This window comes from Lepus europaeus, chromosome 4 (assembly GCF_033115175.1).
Source record: "Lepus europaeus isolate LE1 chromosome 4, mLepTim1.pri, whole genome shotgun sequence".
Classification (NCBI taxonomy): Eukaryota; Metazoa; Chordata; class Mammalia; order Lagomorpha; family Leporidae; genus Lepus; species Lepus europaeus.
The window spans coordinates 76,102,859-76,124,563 of NC_084830.1; the positions used below are offsets into that span (position 1 = coordinate 76,102,859).

The 21,705-nt window shown below is 39.6% G+C and overlaps 1 protein-coding gene across 12 annotated transcripts in view; it reads right to left on the reverse strand.

Annotated features, from left to right (window-relative positions):
* Positions 1–21,705, reverse strand: part of CSPP1 (centrosome and spindle pole associated protein 1) — a 142,548-nt gene that overhangs the window by 100,606 nt on the left and 20,237 nt on the right. For 10 of the 12 annotated variants that reach the window (XR_009865718.1, XM_062188396.1, XM_062188397.1 and 7 more), the window contains exons 4-7: positions 18,209–18,312; positions 13,713–13,793; positions 12,047–12,145; positions 10,916–11,355 (exon numbers count right to left, since the gene is read on the reverse strand). Coding sequence is in view for 11 of the 12 variants with exons in the window: in XM_062188396.1 (XP_062044380.1) it covers positions 10,916–11,355; positions 12,047–12,145; positions 13,713–13,793; positions 18,209–18,312 (724 nt within the window). In the remaining variant the exon portion in view is untranslated. The remainder of the gene's footprint in view (positions 1–10,915; positions 11,356–12,046; positions 12,146–13,712; positions 13,794–18,208; positions 18,313–21,705) is intronic. The other 2 variants (XM_062188394.1, XM_062188398.1) reach the window with 1 other exon arrangement.

Consider the following 21,705-nt stretch of genomic DNA (forward strand, 5'->3'; position numbering starts at 1 on the left):
CAATCCGATGTTAATCAAATTCCAGGAGTTCAGTTAAGGTACAGTTTGTATTTGGGAAATCCTTTTTGTTGTTTTTTTTTAATTTACTCTTTCAATAAAAAGTTTCATGGAACTGTGATAGTGGACCCAGGAACCTAAACATGTAACAAAATAACATTAAGTCAAATACACATGCACTGCCACACACATAAAAATAAGTACAAGATACAGAAATCTAAGTAAGATAGGTGGACTACACCAAGGTGAACATCCTGGCTGTGATGTTGTACTATAATTTTAAAATATGTTAACACGGTGAGTAATGAGTATACTAGGTCTCTCTGAATTATCTGTCTCAAATACATGTGAATCTACAAATATTTCAAAACAAAATTTTTTAAAGGTGTGGGCTTTCTCTGTAAATATATCATCAAAATGAGTCTCCTGAGCAATCCATACAATGTGTGCCCTAACCCCTCCTATGTAAACAATCTGGAGTTCTGATCCTGTCCTGAGCCCTGAACGTATTTGGCTATAAACAAAAAGAGAGTCAATTATGAGAAATAGAGCATTTGTTTAGTTTGCTCAAGGCTCTAAGAATGGAAAACACAAGAAAGTCTCAGACCATTGGATTCAATATTGAAAATGTACATATTCCAGGACATAGTGCTCTTCCTATTATTTCCCATCAACTTGCCATGGGATGGGGAGCATCAAATATTAGCCTTTAATGGTTTTATAAAATTGGGAAAACAATTCTTTGCTGCTGAATTTTGACATCAAGATGTCAATTTTCTTATTTTCTAATCTACTTCTAAATATGATTTAAGAAGTTAAGGCCAGGGGCCAGCGCCTTGGCTGACTTGGTTAATCCTCCGCCTGTAGCACCAGCATCCCATATGGGCGCTGGGTTCTAGTCCCAGTTGCTCCTCTTCCAGTCCAGCTCTCTGCTGTGGCCTGGAAGTGCAGTGGAGGATGGCCCAGGTGCTTGGGCCCCTGCACTCGCATGGGAGACCAGCAGGAGGCACCTGGCTCCTAGCTTCGGATCGGCACAGCACCAGCCATGGCGGCCAATTGGGGAGTGAGCCAACGGAGGGAAGACCTCTCTCTCTCTCTCTCTGTCTATAACTCTGTCAAATAAATTTTAAAAAATAATTTAAAAAAAAAGGTCATACTCCATAAAAGATACTTACATCCCATTATTACACACTATAGACAAGTTTATTGGTTAATACCTATTTTAACAATCCCTAAACATTTGAGTCCTTTCTCTTTAACTATGGTTTTAGAGTCAATACCAGTTTAAGCCTATCGATGTGATCTAGAAGTAATCTACCTAAACACTGCTCAGTTTTGAACATATGAGTTCACTTACCACACCTCAACCCAAGGGGTTTTATAATACAAAGGATTCATAAAATAATTTGTTTCCTTTGACATGCAAATCAGATATGACTGAGAAATAATTACAAAATAGTTTTACCAGTTCCTGTTAAAAAAAAGTTAGGCTAAATGGAAAAAAGATGTTTTCCCTCTCTAGTGACTTTAAGACATGGTCCAATACCCCAGTCAATTAGGTAAAAATCAATGTCAGAGAACTGAATGGCAAGTTTATGCTAGAAATTAACACATTAATCTTCAAAAAAGGAAAAATATAAAATATTTTTATATTTTCAGCTAATTTAAATGTGAATGAACAACTTAAAAATAATGAATAACTTTTTTTTCCTAATAAGCCACAGAATTAAACTATTTCAGAAAGAAATTTTTAATATTTAACTATCAATCATAATACTATAAAAATGCATATCACTTGTTGGTCCTATATTGATACAGCTCCCAGAGAGGAATAATTCAGTTTCTCTTTACTTAAATCATCTAACTTATAATAATGGTAGTTTACACTGCTTTCATATCAAGAATTCCTCTCTTGTGAATCAATTTGCTATTAGGAATACTATCACTACAGAAGTTGAAGAAAAACTCCAAGATTCTAACTCTGGGTCACAATTTTTCTCACTGTTTTCAGCTCTTTTCCAATTTTTATATTTATTATTTTTATTATTTATTTTTGTACACCTGTACTCTTTTTTATTTATTATATTTATTTTAATACCTGCTTTCTATTGTCAATCCCATCTTTTAAAGTGGGAAAAATAAGTGTTAAAATGGTACTCACAAAAATAAAAAGTAATGCCAAACTAAGTAACTTAACATTCTAGTAATTTCCCCTTATATATGTCTTCCACATTAAGCATGCATACTTGTTAGAATTTCTCTACAGATAAACCCCCTCTACCCGCAAAAAAATGAGTGGCCTTTCTCCCAGTCCTGGTTGAGATCAGCTTTAAACCATGGCCATCAAACAGTCTCCACAAGGGTCCAGAGAGCCCCCCTCATTTCCCCTCCTCTATGAAATCCTCTCATTACTCGGTTAATGCCACTCTTGGATAATTCATTGCTATTCTCACCCCTGTCTTTTATACTACAGTGCCTAAGTGTTTACGGGAGGTGATAATGGAACAAATCAAGGCCTTCACCAACCAGGCAGTCAACCAAATGATGCTACAGGGATATACTCGATTCCCCACCCAGGAGACGGCAGCTTGAGACATCGCCCCATGCCAGCAGAGAGTAGCTCATCGCCCCATGTCAACAGGAAGTAGCTCTAAAGACAGATTCGTCCCTCTAGGCCTCCTGGACTTTTGGGGCTAATGTAATCCCATACAACTCTTGCTTTACAAAAAACAAAAGGGGGAAATGTTAGTAAAATGTCACAGTCTATGTGGCGCAATATATGCCTCACTAGCCATCTTAGGCCCTAACCCACAGGCTTCAGTCCTAAGCCCCATGGCCCAACCACCAGTATCAGCTCCACCCCCACCCTAATGGGATTCGCTGCTCCTACTTCCCTGCCCACCTCCCCCCCAGCAAAGTTCTGAGAGGACCTGTTTCTGAACACATGGCACTCGCACTCTTGCTTGCACGCACTCTCTCTCTTACGTTCTCTTCCCTCTTTTTCCTTCTTCACCCTTTCTCTCTGATCTGTCGGGTTTCCCCAATAAACAATTTCCCTTAAAAAAAGACCATGTAAATTTCAAAGTATCTAAGACGCTATTATTCAACCTTATAAAGCTCTTAAACATTTAAAATTTTTCTCAATTTGGTGTGTGTGTGTGTGTATATATATATATACATGCATAGAGAAGTCAATCTTAATTAATTAACCACCTTGTTAATTACTTAACATTGCCAGTAATTCATGATATGAGCTTAGGAAGGTAATATTTCCTGGGAGGTAATATTTAGCTTTCCCATTTTAAAGCAGAGAAAATATTTCATTAACACATACATTGTGGAGCAACAGATTAAGCCACTTGTGATGTCAGCATCCTTGTATACGGCATCCCATATAAAAGTGCCAGTTAGAGTGTTAGCTGCGCTGGTTCTGGTCTAGCTTCCTGCTAATGCATCTGGGAAGGCAGTAAATGATGGCTCAAGTGCTTGAGGCTGTACCACCTACATGGGAGCCCAGAAGGTGTCATAGCTCCTGGCTTCGACCTAGCCCAGCCCTGGCCATTGTAGCCATTTATAAGTAAATCAGCAGATGGAAGATTTCTTTCTGTCTTTCCCTCTAACTCTACCTTTCAAATAAATACAATAAGTCTTAAAATGAATAAATGCACTGTGGCATATGAAAAGGTTTACAAAATAATTAAAGAGGAACTGAGACCACAAATATAAAAAGATGGGCAGGTATTTGGCCTAGCAGTTATAATGTTGTTCAGGATGCCTATATTGCATGTCTGAGTGCCTGGGTTTCAGTTTCCACTCTGTTCCCAATTCCAGTTAGCTACTAATGCAGCAGATGATGGCATAAGTAGTTGGGTCCCCGCTACCCACATGGGTGACCTGGAGTGGATTCCTGTCTCTGGAGGCTTTCAAGTAAAAAAATAAATCTTTAAAAAAAAAAAGAAATAAGAATGTAGGGGGCAATGCAGGCTAATGCCAAAATGGTCAAATATCAAAGGATGTTGTGAAAAAACCTGTGCATTCAACAGGAGGTATTGAGAACTTTAAACTCAGCAACTCTTTTGCCTGTCAGGTCAGGTATGCCAAACATGACTGCATAGAAGTCATGGATGAAGTGTTTTCTAGCCAACCAGACTTGACAGATCAGCCCATCAAAGACCCAGATGCATAGTATTTCACTGATGGCAGTAGTTTCATCAAAGAAAACACCTCATGGGATACTCTGTAGTGACCCTGCATTCTACCACTGAGGCCAAACCCCTGCCTGCAGGAACCTCAGCATAAAAAGCAGAACTCATTGTAGCTCTCCAATAGCAGCAGGAATCCATGTCAGCTTATATACAAATCCCAAGTACGCCTTCACCACCCTCCATGCATATGGGGCTTTAAATAAAGAAAACAAACTAATTAATTCAGGGAAAAAAGGCTGTTGGGGCCATCAAAAAGGGGATGCCACCACGGTCCAGGAAAAACAAAGAGCCAACCACAGAAAAACTAAGCTCATGGCTATCAGCGATTGACAGAATTGATTGCCATGACCACTGCCCATCCCCTAGTTCCCTAGTGGAATAGAGCTCAAACTACTCCCAGCAGGAGTTAACTTGGTCCAACACTGAACATGGAAGTTACATCCCAGGTGGATGGTAGAAATTTGAAGAAGGCCAGGTGGCAGTCTCTTGTGTCCCCAGCCCCAACTTTCATCAAGCAGTTATACCAAGGGACTCACACAGGCCAGACATCCCTGGAATCTATGTCGGGCCAACACTTTTACATCCCTAGACTCTCCAGTATCACCCGAGTTTTATGTGAACAATATGAGGTATGTACCAGAAACAACCCCCAGGGGCCCAAGGTGAACCCCCCTCCATACAAAGCATAGGAGGACCTCCTCTTGAAAACATAACCATAGGGCCGGCACTGTGGTACAACGGGTTAGCGCCCTGGCCTGAAGCGCCCGCGTATATACCATTTGGGCACCGGTTTCTAGTCCCGGCTGCTCCACTTCCAATCCAACTCTCTGCTATGACCTGGGAAAGCAGAAGATGGCCCAAGTCCTTGGGCCCCTGCACCTGCGTGGGAGACCCAGAAGAAGCTCTTGGCTTCAGATGGGCCTGGCTCCGGCCACTGCGACCAGTTGAGGAGTGAACCATTGGATGGAAGACCTCTCTCTCTCTCTGCCTCTCCTCTATGTAACAAGAAAGAGAGAAAGACAGAAAGACAGAAAGATAGAGACAGAGAGAAAGAGAGGAAGGAAAGGAAAGGAAAAGGAAAAGGAAGAAAGGCAGGGGAGGAGGGAAGAAAACAAAACATAACCATGAACTTTACTGAACTCCCTCATGTTTGGGATTGACAACTCTTGGTTTTTGTGTGCACTTTCTCAGGCTGGGTAGACGTTTTCCCAATCCACAATGAAAAGGCCCACAGGGTGGCCCAGCTTCTACTAGAGGAGATTATCCCACACTTTGGTATCCCAATTACTACTGGGTCCAACAACAGGTCCGCATTCAGACAATGTGGTACAGATGTGACAAAAGGACTAGGAATCATCTGACAGTTACACACAGCCTATCGTCCCTAGAGCTCAGAAAAAATGAAATGAATGCTCTGACACAATTGACTAAACTGTTCGAGGAGACCCACCTACACTGGGATCAACTGTTACCAATAGGTCTGTTAAGACCTACATCTAGCCCTATCAAGCAAACAGGTTCTCCCTTCTTGAAATCTTATACGGGTGCTCTCCACCTATTGTCAAGAGAATATATGAAGACGTAAAAGAAATAGGCAACCTCACTCTGAGGCAACAAACGCAACCCGTCAGCTTGAACCTATCTTCCATCAATCATTGGGTTAAGGAACGACTACCCGTGAGCTTAACCACAGACACCCACACTTTAAGCCAGGAGATATGGTATGGATGAAAGAATGGAATGTTCAATCGCTAAAAGCCCTTTGAAGAGGTCCATTCACTGTTGTTTTGTCCACTCCTATTGCAGTTAAGGTGACCAAAGTAGTCCCCTGCATCCATCACAGCAAGGTAAAGCCAGGAGCTCGCGACTGGGAGTGCATCTCTGACTGGGCAGCACCATGCAAACTGACCATCTGGAAGAAATAAGCCTCATCACAGGAGACCTTCAAGGACTACAGCCTGTGTTAGTCATTCTGGAAGCTGATCAACCTACTTATGACAGAAGCTTGAGGAATCGACCACCTGATGAAATATATGGATTGTTCTTGTTTGCTTTATCAGTTCTCCTACTGTAATGCATAGTAACCCCCTGCACTTATCTGTTGCTATTATTTTTGCCCTGATCTTCACCATAGGGTTGACAGAAACTGTCTCAGGCAACTGGACCTGTAGCAAAAGGTTTCTATTTCCACTTTTACCTCCTTGGGATAGGATGCTTAGCTGCTATTTGCTGCTTCTAATCTGGCCACCTTTCATGATCCTAAGAACCTCAGCCTGTGACCAACGTATCTGCTTAACTTGATCAGGCCAGGGTGTTGCCAAAACCCTACTTTATCATACCCATCTCTCTAGCCAGGGAACAGTCTCAGGGATCTGTCAACAAAACAAGACCACCAATTCTATCTGCCAACAAAGGGACCAGTATACTTTTTTGGCCAGCAGTACCCCTTGGGCAAGGAATGGCTGGAGGTCCAAAGTACCATAAAGAGGGAACACTCCTTAACTGGACCCAGATCACTGACTTAAAACAACCAGTATCAATATTTTTTTATGTTTGCAAAGTCATAGACAAAAAATTACAACTAGGAATGTGGCATGCAGAAATTTAGTTTGGAAACAAAAACACATACTCAATGATTAATAGATGCATGAACAATCCAGTTCTGGGTCCCTGTGTTCAGTTGAAGATGTGTATGTCCCAACTAGGAGCGATGTATCATGGTCCTCTTGCCAGAATAAGGACAAAACAGTCCTCCTCCAAAGTGGTGTCATACATCAAACTGTCAATCAGGATCCTGTAACCCCATTTACTTTACCACTCTCAACTCGAAGGACTCTAGTGGAAATTTGGCCACAAAATTGCTATATCTATTCACAGGCAAGGACAAGATCCTGGAACTATACTATATGTCAAAAGGGTCTCAACTTCACATAAGACCTCATCTCATGAAGACAACCATTCCTTTTATGAAAAATGACCTCCCCACCATATCAATTACCACCAGAAACCTGTTCTTGATGCTGGCAGACCTGTAGTTCAAACTTTAAATGTTTCACCTTGGCCTTGGGAAGTTAGTGAACTAGATCCCCACAAACTTTATAATAAGACATGGTATCCCTGCCCTGTTATTGTGGTTAAAACGTCAATAATTAGATGGCACTGTCTTGCCTGAAGAGCACAACAATTTAACATCTCTGACTCAAACCTGATATGCCTAGGCCAAAAATTCTAATAACACAAGCACTCAAAAAAACCAGTATGGGGGTTCCCAAACCATACAGAACCAAATCCCCACCCTTCATCCAACTTTTCCTTTTTTTTTTTTTTTTTTTTTTTAGTCAGGCAGAGTGGACAGTGAGAGAGAGACAGAGAGAGAGAAAGGTCTTCCTTTGCCGTTGGTTCACCCTCCAATGGCCGCCGCGGCTGGCACGCTGCGGCCGGCGCACCGTGCTGATCCGATGGCAGGAGCCAGGTGCTTATCCTGATCTCCCATGGGGTGCATGGCCCAAGCACCTGGGCCATCCTCCACTGCACTCCCTGGCCACAGCAGAGAGCTGGCCTGGAAGAGGGGCAACTGGGACAGAATCCAGCGCCCTGACCGGGACTAGAACCCGGTGTGCCAGCACCACAAGGCGGAGGATTAGCCTAGTGAGCCACGGCGCCGGCTCCATCCAACTTTTCTAACCTCCAACAGGCCTGGGAAAATGCTGCTGCAGACATCCAGTGATGGGACCCATGGGGAGGACAGCCTATTAACAAATTGGCCACTGGAAGGATGACAAATCGCCCCCAGAACATATAATATGTTATTATGGCCCAGCCACCTGGGCAGAAGTTGGGTCCTACAGGTACCATACTCTCATTTACATGTTAAACCACATCATTAGAGTACAGGCTGTTGTTGAAATTATAACTAACAAAACTGCAAAAGGTCTCAATATATTGGCCAAACAACATATTAAAATGCCATCTACCAGAACCACTTAATCTTAGCTTACTTACTTGCCTCTGAAGGAAAAGTTTAAAGAAAATTTAATTTGAGCAACTGCATTTACAAATAGATGATGAGGGTAAGCTCATAGAATTACTGGCCAAATGATAAAGATTGCCTATGTCCCATTCTAGACCTGGAGAGGCTGGAATCCCAGTGGGTTGCCTGGAGGATGGTTCTCAAATTTTGGGGAATTCAAGACCCTCATAAGCATTGATTTTAAGAGCCTGCCTAATTCTACACTGCCTCCTTCACTTGGTTTTAAGAACTGTCACAAGCCTTATCTAGACCATGGTCAAAAAGAAAAATGGCCACAAATGTGATAATATTATGGCAATATAAACCTTTAAACCATGATTATGTTCTTTGACCCTATGAAGGGTCCAAGAATCAAAGTGGGGGAATGTGGTAGTGGTCTTACAGGAAAAGGGGAACAAATAAGAGCTAGTTGGCCTAACCATATCTATATGCGTATGCAAAACCCAGTTGCCATCCTGAAGCAACCTTGTAGCCAATCAGAATGTATGTAACCATATAAGGGAGACAAAGGGACTAAAATTGTAAAGAGGAACTAATCAAGAGTATAAAAAACAATAGCCCATTACATTAGAGACTCAACCTTTGGATGTGAATCCACTGAGTCAGTGCCAGCACAAATAAACGCTGCTTCCAGCTAAAAGCCTGGGTGTCCCGCCTCTCTGTTCCTGCATTCTACTATAACAGGATATTAAGAATAAATGTTTGAGGGCCAGAGCTGTGACATACAAGGGTAAGCCTCCACCTGCAGTGCTAGTCCCACATGGGTATCAATTTGCATCCTGGCTGCTCCACTTCCAATCCAGCTCCCTGTTAATGTACCTGGGAAGGAAGTGGAAGATGGCCCAGGACCTTAGGTCCCTGAGCCCCTGTGGGAAATCCAGAAGAAGCTCCTGGCTTTGGCCTGGCCCAGATCCAGCCACTGTGGCCATTTGGGGAGTGAACCAGAGGACAGAAGATCTCTTATCTCTGCCTTTCCAATAAATTTCTTTAAAAAACAAAAATTTGTGGACATTCCTGTAAAACTTCTGTATTTGTAATTAATAGTCAGGATATAGATCATGTAGTATTAACCATGAAAATTTTGTGAAGTACTAAAATAATAAACTCTTTGGACTAGTAAATGAATGAAGTCATATAAACTGGTAAAAATCTAGATTTAGCTCTTTGAAAGTTTAAAAGTCAATGACATATAGGAGACCTTGTAATATTTCTATCTCCTAGTAAAAAGGTTAAAATATAGCAACCTTCAGTATTAAGATAATCATGTCAATAAAATAAGATCTCACTGTAACAGTTAAGAAATTACAAATAGTGTCACAAAAAAATCATTGGAAGAAAGTTTAAAAGCATCTAAAAATCTGGTAAGAAAAAAAATCTTCATGTCATTTCATTTAAATATTCAACAAGCAACTTAAAACAAATATACTAGGCTTCCACCCAAGGCACTGGCATCCCATATGGGCACCAATTCATGTCCTGGCTACTCCTCATCCAACCCAGCTCTCTGCTTATGGCCTAGGAAAGCAGTGAAAAATGACCCAAGTGCTTGGGCCCCTGCATCAGCATGGGAGACCCAGAAGAAGCTCCTGGCTTTGGATTGGCCCAGCTCTCTCCATATAGGGAGCAAACCAGCAGATGGAAGACCTTTCACTCTGTCTCTCCCTCTGTCTCTAACTCTCTCAAATAAATAAATAAAATTTAATATATATATATATATATATACACACACACACACATACATACACACAATTAGGGTAGGCATGGCCTAGTCTTCAAGATGCCCACATCCCACATGAAAAAGTCTGGGACTTCTAACTCCAGCTTCCTGCTAATGGAGACACAGGGAGGCAGCAATGAGGCTCAAGTAATTGGGTTTCTACCACTCACGTAGGAGACCTGAATTGCTTTCCTTGCTCCTGGCTCTGGGTTCCAGGCTTCAGCCCAGGCCTGCCCCACTGCTTGTTGGCATTTCAGGAGGGCACAAGTGGATGGGAGCTCACTCTATCTGTGGATACAAGTCTCTCCCTGTCTCTCAAATAAATTTCAAAAACCAAATATACTAACAAAAGCACTTAAGAGTATTTGAACAATAAATCATTTCATCTATTTGAAGCAGTACTTTGTTCCCACATCTTATTCTTTTCTTAAATTTTTAATTAGTTTTTAACAGATTCAATGTGCTTTGTAGATACAGTTCTAAGAACATAATGGTATGGGAACTGCCATCAACCTAGGGACACAATGAATCAACATAATTCTATAATTTCTTGCTTGGAGGCTTTTTTGAACACTACTAGCAGCATGAACTCAAACTGTGACCCTGAATAAGTACTAGCTTACATTCAAATTCTCAGGGAAGATATTTTTCTTTTATTCCCCTCATTGAGTGTCAGCACTGGCACATGCAAGTTTCCTTTTGTTCCATTCTGTAGGAATGTTTATCTCCCTTTTTTTTTTTTTACATGAAGGTGTAGCCTTTCAGTTTCCCACCTTCACAACAGAGTACCTCTCAAGTGTTTCAGATTTTCCCTTAGTGACAACATAAAATAATGGTACATCATAAAATTGACAGCATCTTAAAATTAATCAAATTTAGTGAATCAAATGAAATTGCTTCTCCTAATATTATGATAAAAGTAACAGTAACATTACACAAAGAAAGTAAAAATAAAGTTGTAAATACCTGTCATTTGGATACACTCTCAAAAGTCTTCTATCAAAATCACTCTCATATCTAAATCTCTCATCCATTTCTTCACTTACTTCAGGATCTTGGTCTGGTCTATAATACTGTCTATCAAAAATGCGGTTGTCATTAAACTTGCGAAGTCTTCTATCTGGAATACCAGTCTTGCTGGCAAAACTTTGCTGCTTTGTATTAGAGATGCCCACTTCTTCATTCGTTTTTTTAGTATTTCTTCTATTCCTTAATTCAATTTCATCATCTAATTGTCGATATCTGTCCTCCTCTAGTCGTCTTTGGTTTAGAAGCTGTTCATATGCCTCTGAAGGAATTAAGATATCTGTCGTGGGACCCTCTGAATTTTCGCAAGATGTTTGTATTTGTGAAGGTACATCAGGTTTAACTCGACTAAAAGATTTTTTAATTCCTTCACTGTTGGGCTGTTCAATTAAAAGAAAAAAGTAATTAATCTTAATGAGATATTATCTCTTAAAAGGTAATTAAATCCTCAAATTCTGCTTAGTTTATTTAGCAACTCAACTCTGTTTATAATTACCCATAAAAAATTTCTTTAGGAGAAAAACTTCAAAGAAATTGTGTCTTGCAATAAAGCATGAAATACTAATACACAGGTAGCAGTTATAAGTGACATGACAAATAGGCTAATGGCAAATTCCTATCCCCAGGAGATACTGGACATATTTTGACAGTTAAACATTACTTCAATATAGTCCAAATTGAATTCTTCTCAACAAAAAGAACATAGAGGTGGTAAACTTTTTGGCCCTACTAATATCAATCATCCTTAAATCTCAAAAAAAAAAAGATAAAAACAAAAATTTCAAAATTTTTTTTAAACTTAAAAATAAAAATAAACACTTAAAACTGATATCCAACATTAAATCTCCTCAATAAGGACAAATTTTTAAAGGTAGGGTAAGTTCTTCAATATAAGACAAAATAATTTCTAAAACAAAATATTAAATGTTCTATGTTTGGTTTAATAAGACTTATTGTTTCAAATATTTAAATAAAAACAAAGTGAAAAATCTAAAACACAAACAAAATTTCATGTAAGTACAAAATATTCATCTTGTGGTACAAAATATTTACTTTAAAGCAAAAACCTACCTCAGTACTCTTTTCTACCTGTCTGGACTTTTCACTGGATTCTTCCTTAACCCTGAGAAACTGATTGTATTCTCTGTTGCGTTCAAGTTTCAACCTTTCCTTAAAATAGAAATCAAAAGGCAATATTAAAATCAACTATAGGAAAAAGTACGTTAATTTTAAATCAAAATCACACAAATCAGAGCTTTCACCCAGAATCAAGCTTTTACTAATAAAGAAGTCATTGCCAGGCATGGGAGAAGAAAGGTTTGAGATGGCCAATTCAGCTCCCCAGATCTTTCTTTCCAGAAGAGAACAGGCATGCATTCTAAATGCTTTGGTTCATTAATATGAGGTTTCTAGTAGAAGGAAGCTGCTTTGGCTATGAAACATCTTCATTTTATACCGCAGTAGTTACAGAGCTTAGATGGCACTTCCCAAGGGCCACATCCCATAAATCCAAGTTTGTTTAACAATAGCAATCCTAAACAAACCTCAAGTGCATTCTGCCAAAAGCATCCAAAGATAAATCTCTCCAACTCTTAAATATGACGAATGTGTTTGCCAGGTCTGTCATTACAGGTTTTCAAGGAGATATGACTGGGCTACCTTTCTTCTTTTCAGGGACATCTCTTACCTCTAAACCCCCAAGCCACTCCCCAAAACACTTGCTGCTAATCATTTCCCTCCCAAGGTCAATAGAAGAATCTTCATTATATACTTTTTAAATAGAAAGGTAAAGTTATGATAAACACTAAAATATTGTAACAGAAATGTTCTGTTGAAAGACATGTGGGGCCGGCGCTGTGGCACAGTGTTTAACACCCTGGTCTGAAGTGCCAGCATCCCAGTTTGAGACCCAGCTGCTCCACTTCCTGTCCAGCTCTCTGCTATGGCCTGGGAAAGAAATAGAAGATGGCCCAAGTCCCTGGGCCCCTGCACCCAGGTGGGAGACTGGGGAGAAGCTCCTGGCTCCTGGCTTAGGATCAGTACAGCTCCGGCCGTTGTGGCCATCTGGGGAGTGAACCAATAGATGGAAGACCTCTCTCTGTGCCTCTCCTCTCTCTGTGTAACTCTTGACTTTCAAATAAATAAATCTTTTAAAAAAGAGACACATTATGTAAGGAATATTCTTAAATCCTAATACCTACAAAGTCAATGAAATAACACAATCTAAATCAGTATTACATAAAATAGGCCTGTCCTTTGAAACATATTAATTGTCCATTTTATCTTTATAAGAGGTGGATAGTACTTTATTGCTACCACCCTTAATGAGCAAGGACATTAGGACTGATAAAAACATACAAAGAGTCCCTACCTACATTCCACATAAAAGCTCACATTCACTCATTTCACTAATAATTTTATCACATGGCATAAAGTCTATAGTTCAGAAGCCAATGCTGAAAAATTAAGCTCTAAATATTCAATTATGTACAATCAAATACAGGAAAACAATCAGCATGTTACAAAAATGCATCACATTATATGGTTACAAAGTAATGTTCAGAATTTTTTTAAGCAGTATAGCTAGAGAATTCACAGATTTTTTAAAAAAAGAAATATTCCATTATAGGGAAAACAATGTAAACTTCTGTTTGCATTGAAAATCAGGAGTATGTTCTTTTATGATTTTGATGGCTCAGAAAAACATTACCCAAAATAACTACTCCTGTCCACCTACCTTGGCAGATAACCTCTCACCAATAGGAAGAGAAACTCCCAGAGTAGATGGATCTGTTTCACCCGTAGATAGAAAATTTTTCTGTATATATACACATTAAAAAAATAGATTACCTAATTGCCTTCAAAATTGTTTTTACATTATATATTCTGAATTATCACATTATTAAATGAGTAAAAAGAATGAAGATGAAGACAAAACTTCATGTGGACAGGGACTATATCAAAAGTAATCAGGAAAAAAGAATCTTCTGATTAACAACTCCCTGAAACAAAGAATCAGGTCTTAATTTTCAGTTGCAATTTGCATTCAAGGGTACTTCCAAAAGTTCATGAAATGTGGAATTAAAAGATGTTTGTTTTGATGGAAAAAATTTTGAAACCCACGCATAGTTTTTTTTTCATAAATAGGCATTTTTCATGAACTTTTTGAAGACCCCCTCATGTATCTATTGATTTAAAATGATTAAAGGCATTAGGAAAAAAGCAAACATTCCCAATTTATATTCCCCCTCTCAGTACATATTCGCCATTCAGTGCTCTCCTGTTCTTTTGTTCATAATGTAAATTTAAACTTCCTCCTTGGGGTTGGTGTTACACCAGTGGATAAAGCTACAGCCTGAGAAGCCAGCATCCCACAATGAGTGCCAGTTTGTGTCCTGGCTACTTTTCAGGTCCAACTCCCTGCTAATGGCCTGGGAAAAGCCTTGAAAGATGGCCTAAATGTTCAGGTCTCTGCCATCTGTATGTGGAAGACCTGGATGAAGCTCCCGACTCCTGGTCTGGCCTGGCCCAAGCCCTGGCTATTGCAACCATCATGAGAGAAACTAGTGGGTGGAAGGTCTCTCCTTCTCTTTGTAACTCTGACTTTCAAATAAATAAAATCTTTTAAAATAAAAATGTTTTAAAAATCATCCTCATAGATATCCTTATGCATGCCAAAATGTTTTTTCTATTTTTCCTACAATTTTGAGTGGACATCTACTCAAATGCAAAAAGATATAACCAAGAATGTTATTTCTTCATTTGTTTCTCTTTTCTTGTTCATTAAATATGTAGGTAATGCAGCAAAATGGAAACCAAAAGACTCAGGCTCTAGGACTAGCCCTAAAACATAAACAGTTGTATAACATGGAATAAGTCAGTTAACTTCTCTTACAGAGACTTTTACTCCTTAAAATGGGAATAGTGCCTGTTCTCCCTACCTACCAAAATTATAAAAGGATCAAAGAAGATAACAATGCTATGTTCACAATACTACAGGAACAGTGACTGATAAAATTAAGTGATAATTGGGGCTGGTGCTGTGGTGCAGCTGGTTAAAGCCCTGGCATCCCAAATGGGTACCAGTTTGAGACCTGGCTGCTCCCTTTCCGATCCGGCTCCCTGCTATGGCCTGGGAAAGCAGCAGAAGATTGCCCAAGTGCTTGGCCCCCCGCACCCATGTGGGAGACCCAGAGGAAGCTACTGGCTCCCGTCTTCGGATCAGTGCAGCTCTGGCCGTTTCGGCCATCTGGGGAGTGAACCAGAGGATAGAAGACCTCTCTCTCTGTCTCTACCTCTCTTTCAAATAAATTAAAAATAAATATTTGAAAAAAATTAAGTGATTATTAAAATTTCATTTAGTCTGAATTTACAAATAAGTTGTGCTAGAAAAGCTACTTACAAGTTGGTTGATGAAACTAAACTTCTTTGACAAGTATAAGACACATGACTAAATCCCTGAGTCAACTTACCCCCAACATATCAAAGCACACCATAAACCTAATAATTTTGTCAAGTTATAAACGCATTAAAAGATAGAGATCCAACTCTGTAAAACCAGATATAACATCTTCGTTCCTTCATTGAGCAATTTCCCACCTCCAATCCAAGTCCAGCAAGATAAATGAAAAAACTAAACATTAAGAACAATATGGGTAATTTTTTCAAAAGGCTGAATTTTAATCATTCATTCAATAAATATTGAGGAACTATTATATGTCCAAATTCTTTTATATATTTGGAACTCATTAGTGAAGAAAACAAATAAAAAAAAAAATCTCACCCTCCTAAAGCTTATTCAAGCAGGGGAAACTGACAGGAAAATAGGAGTTTCTTTGCAGACATTTTCTAGAATATTCTATATATATAAGCTACCAGTTAGATTTCTAAGTGAGAATGCCAAGTAGGAAATCAGACAGAAAACTCTAAGGTGTAAGACAGAGAGCTCTGGATCAGAGATAATAATTTACTGATTCAATTTAAAAACTTCTTTGAATAGATGTCCTTTTGGCACTGTTACACTGTTAGGCATCCTTTATTCTTAAAAAGTATAAAGACGACTGTAGTAGTTTGTTTTACTAGCCTTTCTAAGAAAAATTAAAGTTTCCAGGCAATCCAATAGTCTAGAAGCCACAAGAAATCCAGGAGTGGGTCTTCGAAACAATAGCAGAAAGCTGCAATTACCTCCCCATATTCTATGTCATTTTCTTTTCCCTTTGCTTCCCTTTCCACTTCCACCTCCTCAGATATAAACCAAAGATTATCACTTTCACTTTAAGAAAATAATTCCTCTTCTACCACACTATTTTCTTGATAATCCATCACAAGGAAATTCCTTTGTAGGTCTTTAGATTTAAAGATTGTATGCTCCTTGATCTCTAATTTTCATAAAGATAAGTTCTTCTTATGATCCCCCATCATTAGACCATAAAATAATGCCAGGTGGTAGGCATCTAGTACCAGAAGAAATTCCTATACCAGAGGAAACACAATGAGGTACAAGTCAAGGGAGTCAGGATGGAACATAAAAGTCATGTATAACATGTTTCATCACTGCCTATCACACACAAGTTAAAAATCTATTGCTACCTAATATTATCCTATCATTCCACTGCTCTCAAAAAGAATCACACTCTGACCCAGTCATAGTAGCAAACCTAAATGTCTCATTCTATAAAGCTTAACCTACCCTCCGAGTCGTTCTTCATTCTGTATTTCTTATCTTGAAAGATTTCTCTCCTTGATCCTCCTCTAGATAACCCAGACTCTATTATATAATGCCTTACAAAATAACACCTCCAACTCTGAAGGCCTTTCCTGATTATTACATCCTTCTTGTTGTCGTTATCTCTGAATTGTATAAACACTGTATCTCTAAATCAAGATGCTCTATCTCCTGAAAACAGAATTCATGCCTAATTCATCTTCAGCTTAAGTGTTTAAAAAATGTCAGTTTAGGAGTTAAGAAATGTAAACATTCTTTTTAAAAACAGATTTGTAAAAGTGCAAAACTTTTCATCTGCCAACATAAGCTTACAAATGCAATCCACAACTTTTGGTGCAAAAATATCAAGTAATCCAAATTGTCACAAAATGTATTTCAAACATCTTCAAATATCTTCAATATTATATGATTACATTAATCTTATTGTGATTAGCATAACCTGAGGAACAAAAACTAGCATGCTGAAAACAAAGCTGGGGAATATTTACAAAGAGTGCATAAGAAAGCAACAAAAAAAGGAAGCGCAAAGCAGGAATCAAAATCAATGATTACAAGAATGGAAAATTTTTATGTGAAAACTGTCAACTCTTTGGAAGCAATGATACTAAACAGCACCATTCAAAAGTCTCAGAAATGACAAATGAAATTATTTTCCTAACTAATTTGAATCTCATAAATGCAAACGATTGCAAGCAATTAGATCTTTACCAAAAAACAAAAAATAAATAAAAATAAAGGAGAACATTTTGCAGGCAATCCTACCTTTCTTTTTGCTTGTGTAATACCCTAAAGTCAAGGAAAGAAGCCATTGATAAAATGTATTCAGTCAAAGTCCATTCTCTCCATGTGCAAATCACAATAAATAAGAGACTACTTATGCATTTGGAACAAACACTATTGAAAAGCAGTGAAAAACTAAAGAATATCTTGGGATTAGTTAGAAACGACATGGTTGTTTAAAATCCTTTAATAATCCAAAAAGTAAACTGTATTTTAAAACTTACATAAACCTTTAGTTATTATATAATTTAACGAAATATATTTAAAACAATTATTCTGCTAAACAAAACATTAAATCATAAAGCAAAGAGTTTGGTTATTAAATAAACATATTAAATGAATTTGATAAGCTTAGCTAAGAAGAAAATAATTAGCAACTAGAACTCGACATGTGATTTTAATACATGGCAGAGGCCAGTGGAAGAGTAGGAAATCATAACAGGGTATTTTAAACCATGATAAATGTACAGAAGCATGAATAAACAGAAATTATTATATCATTAAAAACTAAAACTCATTGCCTTGCTCCAAAGATCAAGAGTCTGTGTTATTCTATGGCACCGATTCTCAGGACATTTTTCCCTATCAATATCACACGTCACTTAATTTTATTACTTTGATAGATACCACTGAAAACTTGAAAATTAACACAACTAACGCTTTCCAAAAACAAATTTACGAGATGAATTCTGAAGCATAAGGTTCAACTTATTAACTGACCTCCTTACCTGAGTAAGATAGCGCCTGTAATCTTGCCGCAATTCTTCCTTTAGTTTATGTTTCTTCCGTTCATATTCTTCTCCAAGTGGTAAACTTAATCCATAATCAATTCCTAGGAAGAACACAATTTAAGTAACACAGTTCAAACCAATCTCAAAGTTCTAACTCCTGGAACAAAGCTCAGGAGGAGGAAACACAGTTACACTGATTCTGAGACTAGGATCATAAATTGCTCATTTAAGATGGTTCAATGGGTGACACACACAGTGGAAAGTATCATTCCCATCACTCCATTCTCCTCCCTAGCACAACTAACACTGTGGTTTTTCTACTGTCTTCTTATGGAGTTGTTTTTTTGTTTTGTTTTGTTTTTGACAGGCAGAGTGGATAGTGAGAGAGAGAGAGACAGAGACAAAGGTCTTCCTTTGCCGTTGGTTCACCTTCCAATGGCCGCTGCGGCCAGCGCATCGTGCTGATCCGAAGCCAGGAGCCAAGTGCTTCTCCTGGTCTCCCACACGGGTGCAGGGCCCGAGGACTTGGGCCATCCTCCACTGCCTTCCCGGGCCATAGCAGAGAGCTGGCCTGGAAGAGGGGCAACCGGGATAGAATCCGGCGCCCCAACCAGGACTAGAACCCGGGGTGCCGGCACCACAAGGCGGAGGATTAGCCTGTTAAGCCACGGCGCTGGCTTCTTATGGAGCTTTTAAAAAGTGTCTGTAAGGCCTGCACCATGGCTCACTTGGCTAATCCTCCACCTGCAGTGCTGGCACCCGGGGTTCTAGTCCCGGTTGCTCCTCTTCCAGTCCAGCTCTCTGCTGTGGCCCGGGAGGGCAGCGGAGGATGGCCCAAGTCCTTGCACCTGAATGGGAGACTGGGAAGAAGTAGCCTGCTTCTGGCTTCAGATCAGCACAGCGCCAGTTGTGGCGGCCATTAGGGGAGTGAACCAATGGAAGGAAGACCTTTCTGTCTCTGTCTATAACTCTCTGTTTCTAACTGCCTGGCAAAAAAAAAAAGTGTCTATATAAAAATACCTTTGTATTATTATCATGTATGTACTTATGTGTGTGTGTGTGTGTGTGCGCGCTTTGGAGGAACTTCATGCTTATGGATAACTTTATTTTTGTTTATTTTTTCTTTTAAATATTTCTTTTATTGATTTGAAAGAGTGAGAGAGAGAGAGGAAGAGAGAAACATTTTCTATCTGCTGGACCACTCTCCAAATGGCTGTGACAATCAGGTTGAGTCCACCCAGAGCCAGGAGCCCAGAACTTTATCTGGAACCTGACATGGATGGCAGTTGAGCCATCTTTCTGTTGCCTCCCAGGATATATTAGCAAGAAGGTATATAGCACAGAAGAGCTGTGACTCATTTGGAATATGATATAGGATGCAGGGTCCCAAGCAGTGGCTTAACGCATTGAGTAGCATACCCTCTGTGTGTATTATATTTACTTTTTTCCTTTCCAGAGAAATGGTCCTACATTGTACAGCATTTGCTTTTTCAAGGACAGGAAAATTAAAGCATAGAAAATATCCTTCTTTTCACTTCTTCACTTAATTATACATAGTGAAATAAGCCAGTCCGAAAAAGACATGTATCATATGTTTTCCCTGATCTGGGGTAACTAATAAAGTACTTAGAATGTACGGGGCACCAGATTCTGTCCCAGTTGCCCCCCTTCTAGGCCAGCTCTCTGCTGTGGACAGGGAGTACAGTGGAGGATGGCCCAAGTACTTGGGCCCTGCACCCCATGGGAGACCAGGAGAAGCACCTCCTCCCTCTTCTAGTCTCACTCTTAGTTTTTACCAAGATCTATTTTCAGTTTACTTAATGATTGTAAGGTTAATCCTACACTAAGTAAAGAGTTCAACAAATAGTATGAAGAAAAAAAACTGTTCCTCAACAAAAGAGACAAGAGTCATCAAATCTCAAAATGTCCATTTCACTCCAATATATTACATTCTTTTTTTTTTTTTTTTTTTTTTTTTTTGACAGGCAGAGTGGACAGTGAGAGAGAAAGACAGACAGAAAGGTCTTCCTTTGCCATTGGTTCACCCTCCAATGGCTGCCACGGCTGGCAGCAGCCACCGAAGGCAGAAGCCAGGTGCTTCTCCTGGTCTCCCATGGGGTGCAGGGCCCAAACACTTGGGCCATCCTCCACTGCATTCCTGGGCCATAGCAGAGAGCTGGCCTGGAAGAGGGGCAACAGGGACAGAATCCGGGGTCCCGACCAGGACTAGAACCCGGTGTGCCAGCACCGCAGGCAGATGATTAGCCTATTGAGCCGTGGCACCGGCCTCTTCAACAATTTTTAAATGTACAATTAAATTGCATATTTATATACATTCACAATGTTGTATAACCATCATTACCCATGCCCAGAATTTTTTCAACATTCCAAAGAGAAACTCTTAAATGTGCTAATTTTTACAGAGAAACTAACTTTGAGTATTGTTTCTTACCTAAGGATTAAAATATAAAACCACAGGGGCCAGCACTGTGGCGCAGCGGGTTAACACCCTGGACTGAAGCACCATCATCCCATATGGACGCCGGTTAGAGACCTGGCTGCTCCACTTCCCATCCAGCTCTCTGCTATGGCCTGGGAAAGGAGTAAAAGATGGCTCAAGTCCTTGGGCCCCTACACCCACGTGGGAGACCTGGAAGAAGCTCCTGGCTTCGGACTGGCACAGCTGCTGCCATTGCTGCCAATTGGGGAGTGAACCAGCGGATGGAAGACCTCTCTCTCTCTGCCTTTCCTCTGTGTAACTCTGAGTTTCAAATAAATAAATAAATAAGTCTTTAAAAAATAAATAAAATATAAAATCACATTTAGGGATGACAACAATAGTGATGACTATACAACTTGAAATAAACAAAAAGAATCACCAGATTGTATACTTTAAAAGGGTAAATCTGGGGCCAGTGGATTAAGCCACCACTTATGACACCGGCACCCCATATTAGGGTGCCAGTTCAAGTTCTGGCTGCTCCACTTCCAATACAGCTCCCTGGGCCCCTGCTACCCATGTAGGAGACAAGAATGGAAATCCTGGCTCCTGGCTTAACCTTGGCCCAGCCCCAGCTATCGTTGCCATATGGGGAGTGAATCAGCGAGTGGAAGATCCCTTTCTTTGTCTCTCCCACTGTTACTCTGCTTTTCAAATAAATAAAAAATAAATCTTTAAAAATAAATGAGTATGTGGCTGAAAAGCCCATGAGAGCATTTCAGGCATGGAAAGCCAAGACACTGTGGCAAAAAATATCCTACATGAAGGATCTCTGTGAGCGAGACCCCACTGGAAAGAAGGGGCCATCAAAGAAGGATGTACTTTTCTCTGAAGGGAGGAGAGAACTTCCACTTTGCTTATGACCTTGTCCAAGTACTTGACGGAGTTTGTGGTCCCAAAAGGCTTCCATAGCTTTGGCAGCTGATGGCAAGAGCCTCAGGTGATCACTGACATCATAAATGAGTGTTAATTGTTAAATTAACAACAGATGTCA